At 33.2% G+C, this 13544-nt stretch overlaps 1 protein-coding gene across 1 annotated transcript in view; it reads right to left on the reverse strand.

Annotated features, from left to right (window-relative positions):
- Positions 1-13544, reverse strand: part of STXBP5 (syntaxin binding protein 5) — a 175268-nt gene that overhangs the window by 38038 nt on the left and 123686 nt on the right. Inside the window, 2 exon segments of the mRNA XM_032339296.1 lie at positions 11507-11554; positions 11658-11717. Coding sequence (XP_032195187.1) covers positions 11507-11554; positions 11658-11717 — 108 coding nt within the window.

Here is a 13544-nt window from a genome sequence, read left to right on the forward strand (position 1 = left end):
AAAAAGAATAAATTAGGTAAAAATTCTGTCAGAACTGTATCTGTTGAATCTTTCACTCAATAACCATATACATATTTCTGCCAAAAAATTTCACTAGCATGAAATTTCCTTTGAATTCTTAAGTGTATGCTTTCAATCTCCTTCAGGATTTTCTACTAGAAATTCTTATATATAAATTTTCAAATATTTTTAAAAACTTATGTTAATCTTTCCCACAAAACTTATTTTTTTTTTTTTTTGGTCTAGCATTAGATAATTTCTTTACCATGTTTAAAAAAAAAAACGAATATAACCAAATTTAAATAATTCTACAGTTGGTCTAACTTTGACATTTTGTTGTGGTTAAAATCACACACAGAAAAGACTAAGCAGATTTTCTGACTTTACTATAAATGTCACAAAATGATTTAATTATGGGGTCTAACTTTTTTCCTGAACACTGTGCAACTGGAGACCCACAACCTGACCACAAATCTGATCACAGTGTTCAAAATATTTAAGCCACACTGCTATAACACTTGGATATAATTTTGAGCAATCTTCTTGAACACAGAACTTGAACTGATAAATGTTAAAAGATTAACCTTTCTTATTTTGTTAATCCCACTTACCAATTAACATTATAAAAACGATACAGAATAATTTTAATGAATAAAGAAACATTTTTATTATGCCACAGTGGTGGGGACAAGGGCAGAGGGATATTTATTAACCTATTAAATATTTATTGGGCACATGCCAGCCATGTGCCAGAAGACAGACTTCCTGCCCTCAAGAGTTCATAGCCTATTGGAGGAATGAAATAACTCCAGTGCAATGTACCAGGTAGTAACAGATGCATACACAAGGTGCTAGTTAGAGTACACTGAACTTATAACCTTCTTACCCTGGAATACCCATCTAAGACCATGGGACATGAAGATAAAGCCAACAAAGGATAACTCAGAATTTGTACATTTTCAGAAAACTACATGTTCCCCACTTATTTGTTGACAGTATTTTTCTCTTGATGTAAAATTTACATACAAATGAAATCTTAAATACATATTGAGTTTTGACAATGTACATACCTATGTAATTACCGAACATGATATAGAAACCGATATCATCAACATCCAAGAACATGATATAGAAATTGATATCATCAACATCCAAGAAAGGTCATGCATATTCTTCCCAAGCAATTCCTGTCCTCATCCCTAGAAACAGCCATGTTCTGGGTTTCGTTTTTTTGTTTTTTACCATCTATCAGTTTTGCCTATTCTAGAACTTCATATGCATGAAATGACATGGTATAAACTCCTGTGTAAGGCATCCTTCACTGGGACAATATTCTTTATCTTCTTCCCAAAATACTTCAAAGCTTACATTCTTTCTAAAATCAGAATTTTTAGATGAAAATCACAGTCTACAACAATAGTTTCACAGGCATTAATAGATTAACATCTTCTGTCCCCTCATATATGCAGTTTATCCTTAAGCTTTTTGGATTGTGTTCTTTATAGAAAATTTGGAAAACAGAAACAGAAAATATGGCCACTACAAATGCCCATAGTCAAGAGGCAAAATGTCTACACATTTCCTGCTACTTTTTAATATCCATTTTTATTTAAAATATAAATCTGTATCATGCTTTTTTTCTACTACTAAAAGCATTTTCTTTCCTCAGTTGTTAGTATACTTCAATGGCTTCATATTATTTTTATGAACACTTATTAAACAATAAGGTTTTTCCCCAATAAATAAGGCAATAAAAATGTATACAAATATTTTCATATATTTTGATTATTTCCTTAGGAGGGAGTTCCATAGGGAACAATCATTTCTAGTACAACTTTCCTCAAACCCCAAGGTCTTCTAAAGTATGTCTTCAAGAAGTAGTTTTTAAGTTTAAAAGGCATATGAACATATTTCACAAACTTCTGTTTAGCTGAAAACATAAACAAAGACAAACATGGATGAGAGAAATTGGTAATACGTGTAAGTCCCAACTCACAACTATATTCCCTTAAAACTCAAGTTGTTCCATTTTCTTATAGCATTGTTTGTAGCTGAGAAATGTAAAGCCAGACTGATTATTGCCTACTTTTGAATGTAACTTGTCTATTTTTTATGGATACTTATGTCGAGGGGAAGAACAGAAGGAGGAGGTGGGGAAGGATTTACATCCTCAGCATTCCACACTGTACTTGTATTTATCTGTTATCAAGTTCTACAGCCCTTTCTTCTGTAGTCTCTATCCAGTGATAGAGAATTTTCATTTTATTCATTATAGAATAAATGAATTTTATTGTTCTATAATACTAGGATTTTCATTCTATTCATTATAAAGTTGCTATTTTCTCTGCTGCTGCTATTCTCTAATTGTCTGTTCACTCATTATGACCATTTTTTTCTTTTCAGTATTAAAAAAACATATTACAGCAGCTGTTTTAAAAATCCTTAGCTAATTACAGCATCTCGGCCATCTTTAAGTCAGTTCCTGCTAATTTTTTTATTCTCAATTATGGGTTATATTTTTCTACCTTTGATTTTGAATACTTCACATGCCTAGGAACTTTTGATTGGATACTGGACAGAGTGGATATTGTGTTGAAGGGAGTCTGTGTAGGTGTTAGTAGGTGTTGAGCTTTGCTCTGCACCTTGCCGTTAAATTACTGGTGGATTCTTGGTTTGTTTTTATTCTTTGTTAGTATAGGTCTATTTCAGTTTAAATTTAGTTCCAGGATATAGCTTTTATGCTAAGTAGTGATCCCTACTCTTGCACAGTGGCCTTTCTGGGATATCAAGAATGACCAAGGTGTTGAGTAAGGTCTAATGGCAACAATTTCTGGCACTGAATGACTGCTGGTATCCTTGCCAGCTCTGAGACTCTTAGCAGATTGCTGCTAAGCCTCAGAGTCTTGCCCAGTTCAGGTATAGCTTTAGAATGGAGCTAAACCTGAGCTAACCACCACCGTCCCCCAACCCCAGACTCCTAGGAAGTCCCCTCTGTATGCAGTTCTTTCCTCTCAAGTACACTATCTCACAAATTCTAGTCACTTCAGCAGCCCAGAACTCTACTCTCTGCTTGCTTAGCTTGATGCAATTGCAGCTGCTCCTGAGTTCTACCCACCCCACACTGCAACAGGAAAGTGTCCCATGGCAGAAACTGGGGAGGACATGTGGCTCACTTCGTATTTTTCCTTTCTCTCAAGGATGGCAGCCTTAAATGCCTGCTGCTCAACACCTAGAAAGAAGACCCTATATATTTTGACTAGTTTTATGGCTGTTTTCTGTGGAAGGCTGTCCCAAACCTAAGGTCTAAAGTTGAAATTTATGTATTTTTATCTTTTAACTTTGTGACTTCTAGGGAATATACTTATTTTCAGGTCTGTTTAGTCAACCTCCTCAATGGTAGGTCTGAAAGAGGCAGATCCAACTCTGGAAAACCTCTAGTTAATCTTCCTAGCATATACTCTGTATCCTAGTGTAATTCTGTGAATGAAACAATCATAGACTTTATCCACCAATTTTTGGTGAACAAATTTTTACTTCTTAGGAGTCTCAGAAGCACTTGCCAACCCAGTTACCTTGTCAGCTGATTTCATGGCATGTATAAAGAACCTTCTGCTCATGCTTTGGAGTTACTCAACTCCCAATGAGGCTTTCAAACTGAAGACATACAATTTGAATGAGTTCTTGGAAGACAAGTTGTCTATTTTTCTCTTCTTTGACTGTGTATTCAACTCTTGGTCCTTGTACTCAATGTCTCCCTTGACTTGAAATCTTTTGTCACTAGAGATTATAAACCAGTTCTCTTTTCCTAGGCCTTTGTCCACAGCAGAAATGAGGGGAATCACAATAAAGTTTCTTCAATCTGAAAAAACTGGTATCAAAGATAATGTCTTGGCAGGTTGTAAACCTGAGTCTCTATTCTCTTCTCACAAACTGGAATGAAGGTGTCAAGATGACTGAAGGAGCTTCATTTGTTTGGTAGAAATAATGAAGTGATACATGATCACAACAATCACGTCTGCAATGGTAGTTTCAACAGCAAGGACAGAAACAATTATTGAGAGCTGTGCTTGGATCTCTGTACCACAAATGACAATTTTGTCAGGGCTGATACTTTTTTAGTTCTTTGCAACTCTACAAATCTTTGTAAAGTTTCTAAAGTATGTAGATTCATATTGCTTCTTTGAAATTAAGCAGCTGCTCTATAATTTACCTTTACTTTTTCTATCTACTGTGTTCCACATCTTATTTTTCCAAGGAAGGTTTCTTAAAAGAAAGGAAAACAGAAGAGTAACTTTTGTTTTTTGGAATGTGACTTTTATAGGAAATAGTATGCCAGCAATAACAGGTAAAAGGACTTCTTATTATGGCAGTAGATGACAAAAAACCAAATCTTTGTTTAAACAAAGAGGTTCAGTAATTAAAAGAAGGTGACAGGGATGCCTGGGTGGCTCAGTTGGTTAAGCAGCTGCCTTCGCCTCAGGTCATGATCCCAGCGTCCTGGGATCGAGTCCCACATCGGGCTCCTTGCTCCGCAGGGAGCCTGCTTCTCCCTCTCCCTCTGACTCTGCCTTCCACTCTGTCTGCCTGTGCTCGCTCTCGCCCTCTTTCTGACAAATAAATAAATAAAATCTTAAAAAAAAAAAAAAAAAAAGGTGACAGTATCAGTTTTTTCACCATCTTCAGAGATCCAATGCCACTCTTTTCAAGCAAAATGTTGAAGTGTATGTATATTAAATTTTAAAAATCAGAATAGTAACAAGACTAAAAATCAGCTCAAAGGATATGGCAAGGAATCCAAGGACAAAGTGAGATGAAGTAGTAAAAATTCTTGTCACTTATCACACATTATTTTATTAGTCATTAGAACTAATAATATCAACGTTTATCCATGTCCATCTCCCATGTTAGAATATAAATTCCATGAGTTTGGAATAAAATTTACCTTGTAAAATACTGCATCTATGTATGTGTGTAATACTTAATGTATGGTCCATGAGCATGGTGATGAATGAGTAAATGAATAAGCATAAACTGTCACTGGCATTTTACTTCTATAGAAAGAAACTGAATTTTCTCACAAGTGAAATAAAGGGGAAAAAAGGGCAAATTAAACACAGCCCTATTCATCAAATGATCACTTTTGAAATATGGAACACATATCTATTACCTGAAATGAAGGGTAATCTTTAAAGTGTCTTTTAAAGATTCAGCTATAGCAAGTTCTTCTAATTATTGAACTTCTATAGTGTTAGTGTTCTGTATTTTCCCATTTCTATTTGCTTTCCATAAATTCATAAAATTTAACATCTAGGATATCATTATAAACTCTGCAGCATTTTCTACAGAATAAAACCCTAAGTGTTATATGCTGAATTTTTCCTCCAAAATTTGTATGTTGAAGCATTAACTTTTAATTCTTCAGAATGTGAGATATTTAGAGACAGGGCTTTGAAGAGGTGATTAAGCTGAAATAAGGCCATTAGGGATAGACCCTCATCTGACTGGAAGAGGAAATTTAAACACACAAACATCACAGTTCCACCTGCATAGAAGAAAGATTATATGAGACTCAATGAAAAGGTGGCTATCTGCAAGCCAAGAAAAAAACCAAACCTTTTAATGTCTTGATCTTGGACTTCTAGCCTTTAGAGCTATTCTAGAGGAAATAAATTTCTGTTTTTTCATTCACTCTGTCTGTGGTATTTTGTTATGGCAGCTACTGGCAAACTAATACAGCAAGTAATGGTAGAACATAAATTTCCATTCTGTGTTTGTGTGCGTGTAAAATTTCTATTTAGTTTTAGCCAGCTGGACTCAGGTGATCCTAACTTTGTTGGCAACATTCAAAGCATCAGTCAGGAGCCAGCTGAACATATGCCTTCTTCTCTCCATTGGGTCTAATCAGAGTGTTGACCCTGGCCACATGAATGTCACAGAGCTTTCAAAGGCTGTTGGATCTGGTGTTTGTTGGTTCTGGCATCCACAATGAACACAAGTATGTTGTCGTCATCTATTTTCTTCATGGCTGACTCAGTAGTCAGAAGGAAGTTGGTGGCATAGTGGTCCAGCTTGTTTCTCCTGGGGGTGCTCTTTCAGGGGTGTTTGGGCTACCTTTGGACATGCAGTGTCTTGTGCCACTGGAATGCAGGTGATGTGCAGATTTTTTTTTTTTTTTTACTGTGAACACTTTCCAATACCACTTTCTTGACCTTCAAAGCCTTTGCTTTGGCTTTAGCTTTGGGAAAGTCAGAGGCTTCCTTCTTCACCTTCAGCACCATCTTCATGAACAGGATCACCTCATTAATAGTTCTATTCAGACAATACTTGACAAAGAAATTATTTCAGTAATTTAACTTTAATTTGGACTAATTTATGCTAGGAATCAAATAATAAGTTATTTCCAGAAAGACTATTTACATTCTTCCAATGTAAGAACAGAGAAAGAAATGCACACACAGGAAGTTCTGTGATATAAAAAACAAACAGACTTTGCTGAGATTTATTATGAAATTTGACAGAAAATACAATCTGAAATAAAATTAAAATCCAATACACACTATGACATACTCTTCAGATGTTAGTCATCCTGAAAAAAGAAAAAGAATGATTAGAAAACCTCAGACTTGTAAAATGGTTTTAAAGTACTTGACTGTGAAATTTAGTTCTTCACAAATTAAGAGTAATTTTACCTGTAAAAACGGTATTACTGCACACTTGACTCATCTTCTCCTTCAAGATGAGCTTCTATTCCTCAATAGCCATATTGTGGATTAAATATAAAGATGAACTTCTATTAAAGTAATAGCCACACATTTGAGATTGAATATTGGAGAATATAAAGTAGAAATATCAGTACTAATTTGAGTTTTATAATGGATTAGGATAATTTTATTACTTAAAATTCTACTTAATTTGAGACATACCTTTTTATTCACATGGCAAACTCCAAATGGACCTCTGAGAATTTCTTTTTCAACTTGTAAATATAAAACAATAGGGAAGACAGCACAAGAAAAAGAGACTTTACAGCATGAGAGTGGAGGCATGCTATAACATAATAAAATAAGAGTCAAGAGACCTGGACTCTGATCCTGACTAGTTCATTACTGTGGGACACTACTTTGGATGTGCAACTTAACTTCTTTGAGACTCTGTCTCTTTTCTTGAAGAATAAGGGGGCCTGAGCAGATTTCAAATTGTAGAATTTAATGAGGTAATGATTTAGAATATAATGACTAAGAATCTATTTAAGTTTTGTTAGAACTCTAATTTAAAAAAGGAATCACCAAGACTTAGGTAAAAGAGAACTAATGAAAACAGTACTAATGATCATTACCTTCATTTAAACTGACTTTAAAAATTTTCAGTTTTTCTTAAAAAAAAAAAAAAATTAGTCATTATCCAAGTAACTGCTAGCCCAGAATCTGAGAGATTAAAAGGACCATGGAGGTATAATCTTTCCTAGGTTTATAAATACCACCTGAAGACTAGCTATAGTGACTGGAACTTGGGAGGTACTCATTAAACGGAGCCAAGATTTGTATTTGTTTTGCCCCAGTGCTCATGAAGTCACTGAATTTCTGAATGTTTATATTTTAATCTCTAGCTATTATTTCCCCCTCACAGTATCATGTAATCATTTCTTCTATATGAAAATTAGTAATAATGTGGGACCATGGGCTTATAGACCATAGAATCCAGCTAGAAATCTACTTGCACAATGAAATAGAATCAATGAAATAGAATTAACAATCTTTAAAAGTAGATTCTGTAGTTTCAAGATCTACCAAATAATGCTAGCATCTGGACCATATTTTATTCATAAGGTATCATGAACAATTTGATTAACACTTTAACAAAGACATGCATTTTAGAACTATTTTTTTTTTTACAAACTTAACAAAAAGCTTTACAGAATTCTGTATTTCCAAAGTTTTATAAAATATAAATAATAAGCAAATTAAAAATTGGTAACTACTCTTATTTTCTAAATGACTTACAGAAATGGTTAACACTACAGGAAAGACTGATTTTGGAAATGCTGGTTATTACGATTTTATTAACAAGAATTAAGCAAGTATGAACAGGCAAAACAAATCACTACATGTGTATTACACACATGCACCTTTCTTTAGGAATGCTGCAATTGCATTATATTCTTCTATATTTTTGCTGTTACACTCACAGGACAGAGTTATGCCTTTTAAGGCTGCTGTTCTTATGCCTGAACAAGGAAGTCACTGTCAGCATCATTGATGAGTAAGCTGTCAGCCAGGAAACAAGGAAGCTAGGCTTTGGGTAGGCTTTTTGGTAGAGAGGTTAGGGGCTCTACTGTTTGCTGTAGTTACTTTCCTGGAGTCTGGTCTTGGAGAAAGGTAGACTTTTAGGCACTGTATATTATGTTTGGGTGACAGTCACCAACACAACAACCATGATCTGGTGCTCGGGTAGAACTTAACAGGAACCATCTTTTTTTCTAGGTTACTATAAAGATAGAACAGAGTCCTAACCAGAATATCTAGTTACAAATCACACAATGGATTTGTTTTTGAATCCTTAAAGACTTTAGTAAATTGTTTAAGAACTAATATAGCAGTACAGTGTTGAAAGGACAAAACAGTGAAGTCAGACTACTTGGGTGGAAATCCTGGCTCTGTCATTCATTAGCTGTATAACCAACAGGCATATTATTTACACTCTGTCTCTCTGTTTCCTCATCCGTAAAATAGGGAAGTTAACAGTATGTAGCTCACTGTAGTTACATTGAATGGATTAAATAAGAAATACTACTTACAAAGGGTTGGCATGATGTCAGAAAAACTGTAATTGCTACACACACACACACACACACACACACACACACACACACACACACACACACAAACATATCATCTCCACTACCTCAGCTATACTGCCGGGCAGTAAAAAACAGACTGATTTTCCAAACTTGGGTTAGAATGTTAAGGAATGACATTTTTGCACCTCCCCCCTCCAACAGCGACAGCAATTACTTTCAAAGAAAAGGTAAAGCTGTAGAAACAAAGTTTTGGAGCCAAGACACTTCAGTCAGCCTTCTAATCAAGGTGGCTTTCTTACTAGTGTAAATCTTGAGGGTCTAGGCCTAATTCTTATGTCCTCCCTTATTAGGCCAGTGCATCACTACAATTACAGTTGAAGATATAAATGTCTGTATACTGAGGAAGAGAGAGGTGATAATTTTATGAGGCTCACGATACTTCAGAGCAAGTACAGGACTGGATGATAGGGAACACTGAGCTGAGAATGCTCAAAGAATCCTAGCACTTAACAACAACAACAACAACAGCAGCATCAACAACAACAAAAGCAACACACTATTTATTTTAGAGACAGAGCACATGGGCGGAGGGCAGGAGAGGAAGAGAAAATCCCAAGCCAACTCCCCACTGAGTTGGGGCCCCGATGTGGGGCTCCATCTCATGATCCTGAGATCATGACCTGAGCTGAAGCCAAGAGTTGGGCATTTAACTAGTTGAGCCACCCAGGCACCCCTCAAAGAAACCTAGCACTTCTGATACCATAAACTTTACACAGAAAACACATCTTGACAGAGAGGTCTTCAGGAGAGTCTATGCATTTTTTCCCTGATATTTCACTGATACTTTATGTGTTTTTCAATAGTATATTTAAAACCAGACACTAGTGCAGAGAGAAACTCATTTTTTTTAACTGTAAAAACTTTATAGTCTAAAATGGAGCTGTCTCCATTTGAATGAAGAAAAAAATTGAGAAGTGAGTTTTCCTTGTATCTATGTTGGGATTAAAAACCACACTGAAAGACTACCACCAAAACCAAACAAAATTATATATAAAATAGGAGACAGAGTAGTAGTTTCTGAAGATGTAAAATAATCACATATAACAATGTAACTAAACTAAGTTTGAAAAATTTAATAGTAAACATGTTTCCCCAAAACTATAAATGACAAAAAGGAAAACTTGCCAATAATATAAAAAGTAAGAGAACATTACCAAAGAACTTCTAATAATGTTCCTCGTCTAAGAAATTTGTTAACTGAAGACTTTCAAATATTCAAGCTCAGATATTTCATGTTACATATTCTATTCAAAACACAGAAAAAAAGAAAGGAGCTAGTCACCACATTAAACAAAGCAAATATAACCCCAGGATCAAAAATAGGACAAAGAAATTATTTTTAAAAAATATAATTATATACTGGGTTCCTTCCATGCAAGGTAAAATCCCGAGATAATTAAATTCAAAAAGTTCTTTGATTAAGTGTATGTAGGAAAGTCCTTTCTAACTTTTTACATTATATGACAATAAGTACTAGTTAAGACAGACTATTAAAAAAAATTTGGTTGAAAAAGTATTTATGCTATAGTGCTTATATAATTAAAGTGATTTAACTATTACCAACTGATTCACTATAAAACCACAAAGAGATAATCAACTCCCCATATTATGAAAAGCCCTTTGCCCAAGAATAAACCATCTTATTTAAAAAATGACCAGAGGTGCTAATAGCCAACGTTAATATGACTAAACAGGGTTCAATTTACAACATGCAGACAATATGGATGGTACTTCTGTTAAATTTTAGAAATTTAATTTTACTATATATTAAGCTTTATCATGAGAAAAGGTAAATCTATTTCAGCTGCCTAGAAATGCACATCATTTAATATAATTCAAGGAATATATGGTAGGCATTTTGGAGGAATAACATAATAATTGTATAATAAAAATTTTGGATTAAATCAAAGAATTAATTTATTTATTTTTTTGTAAAACAGTGCTTCTCAAGCCTTTAAAAATCCTAAGAGAATATTTAAATTTTTATGACCAATCCAAAAATCTTAAGAGTTTGATTATATTCTGAAAGTTTGATTGTATTTTGTCTACTTATTTTAAACTGAAAACCTTGAACTAGATAATTCATTTCAAAGTACATTCATAATAACATTCAAAATGATTAATATAAAATACTCTCCATCAATCATTTTTACTTGTGTGCATGGAGGGGGAGGGGTGAGTCTTAAGAAAATTCCCATTTAACTTAAGGGTAGTGCAGATTATAGAACAAAAGAGTCAGTATTGTAGAGAACCATTTCCTTGAAATTGGGGGCTTTGAAAATTTGAGAAAGACGGAATAAAGGTAGGAGAAAATACAAATAAAACTACAAAGGAAAAAGATCTCAAAATCTGGAAGTATAAAATTGTACTATTTATGGCATAAATTGAACCCTGCTTTATTTTAAATAAAGCAAAAATAAAAAAAGAATAATTCACATTGTAAGTCAGAAGAACTACAATCCCAATTTAACTGATTTTTAATAATTACTGCCCCAATAAGTTTAGAAGAAACAGCCCAAGAGATTATTGTTTAGCATAGAAATAATAAATTAATATATACAAAATGCAATGCATTAGATCATTTTCTGGTGTTGAGTAATACTGCATATAGCAAGGATTAGAAACAAAAGAGAAATTTCTATTTCCTACCTATATCACTGGCTACCATCTTGGAAAACTTTCTGCTTTTGGTCTTCACTGAAAATAATATTTTGATATAAAAATGTCAAAATCTAGTCAAAGTAAACTAAATGAATTAAACATAATTAAAAGAAAATACTTTAAAATAAAGATACTATACCCTTTTCTATAAAATTATTCATTTTTTGTTCATCATCTGAATTGTGTGGTGATGAAGAACCTACACAAACGAAGACAATGGAAGGAACAGGCACATCGTCAGTCACAAACACTGAGTCTTCATAGGGAAAAGTACAGACAAAATAATCTGGTAACTTCTAAGATTAGTTTCCATATTATTGGCCACAAGAAAATGTCATGAATATAATTAATAACAACGCTTATAATACTACAGTAAGTATAGCAAACAATAGTGCATTATTTCCCACAGTAGAGAGAGCCCTAGTATATATAAATACTAACTTTAATCTATAATTATTTTTCCTTAAGTTAAAACCATTTAGAAAATTCTTGGTATAGATGTTAGAGAACAGATAAAGAAAAATATAAGCAGCAATTAACTGTTTCTGAAAGAAAATGCAAAAATTCTTTGACATTAGTTAACTGAATTAAGGTTCACCTAGAACTAAGAATCCTGTACAAGAAGTATACTGGCAAAATATATTCTATGGTTAACTTCCTAGATACAAAGTTTAAAATCACATATCAATTCTATTTTGCCATAGGGATCTTTAAAATATTAAGCATATTACTTATAATATTAGGTATGTTCAAATATTTACTTACTTTTAATGAGGTAAGAATTTTAATCTGGCTGTGACTTCCAATAAGTTTATCTAATATTTTTATAATTAAGATTTTATTTGTCCCTTTTCCTTAAAAAAAGGTGTTTCTAATTTTTCATCACAACTCTTTAATTTCTAACACAAGTGTTTTATTTATAAACATAATCTTAAAAAAATCTTAAGTAGTATTCTAGTTGGCAACTTTTATTAAATGATCTATCCTTTATAATAGCACATTTCAAATAACATCTCACCCATAAATTTTCACAATCTCGCTACACATCATTCCCCTTCTTTTAAGTTCCAGTAATCCCTTATCTGTACATTTCTCTAATGATGTTCATCACTTAATACCTCATTTTTTAAAAAGTTTACATACATGTACCCTTTTCCTACTGCACTGCACTTCTAAAAACGGGGCCTCCATTTGATTTACCTTTGCACTCTCTTTGCACTCAGGAGAGTGCTTTGTATGCAGAAATCTCTAAGTAAACATTTGTTGAATGAATAAAAAGCTTTTCTGATAGAAGCAAATACCTAAAACATAACTGGAAGTAAATAAAGTCCTTCTGTACTTTTTTTCTTTTTTATTCCAGTGAAAGTACTGAACCTTAATAAATGAGGTCAAAGTTTGATCTTCTCTTCCCCTGGAAAAATCATACTTTCTTTGGCCAAGTGGAAAATACCCTTGAAATCTCTCCATAAACCAAGTAAAACCTGTAACATTGGCAGCATCCAATTACTTCTGTAATAGTCTTAAAAGATTACCCTTTAAAAAACCAAGTTATTTTTGCTAGGTAGAATTTATGGATCCTCATAAATCCTTTATCAAAAAATATAACATAACACTGGAGTCAATGTTATTTTCAGGATTAGAAATGCATATACTTGTTCTTCAAAGAAGATAACAGTTATAAGATGTTATAAATATTTTAAAATATCACAGTCACCTCTGATATTAAATAGCCATAGGAATGTAAAAAATATTAATACTTGTTTTATTTAATATATTTCATATTAGAGCAATAGCTACAATCTAAATATGAATATAAAATTATAAAATGTTTTTTTAGGAGCACTGGGTATTTACATAAACAATGAATATTAGAACACTACATCAAAAACTAATGATGTATGGTATGGTGACTAACATAATACAATAAAAAATATTTTTTAGTATTTCCAAAAAAAATTTCCAACATAAGCCATAAATGTAAAGAAAAGATTTATGTTTCTCCTAACTTAAATTGCCTACTATTGGT

This window comes from Mustela erminea, chromosome 4, assembly GCF_009829155.1.
Source record: "Mustela erminea isolate mMusErm1 chromosome 4, mMusErm1.Pri, whole genome shotgun sequence".
Lineage (NCBI taxonomy): Eukaryota > Metazoa > Chordata > Mammalia > Carnivora > Mustelidae > Mustela > Mustela erminea.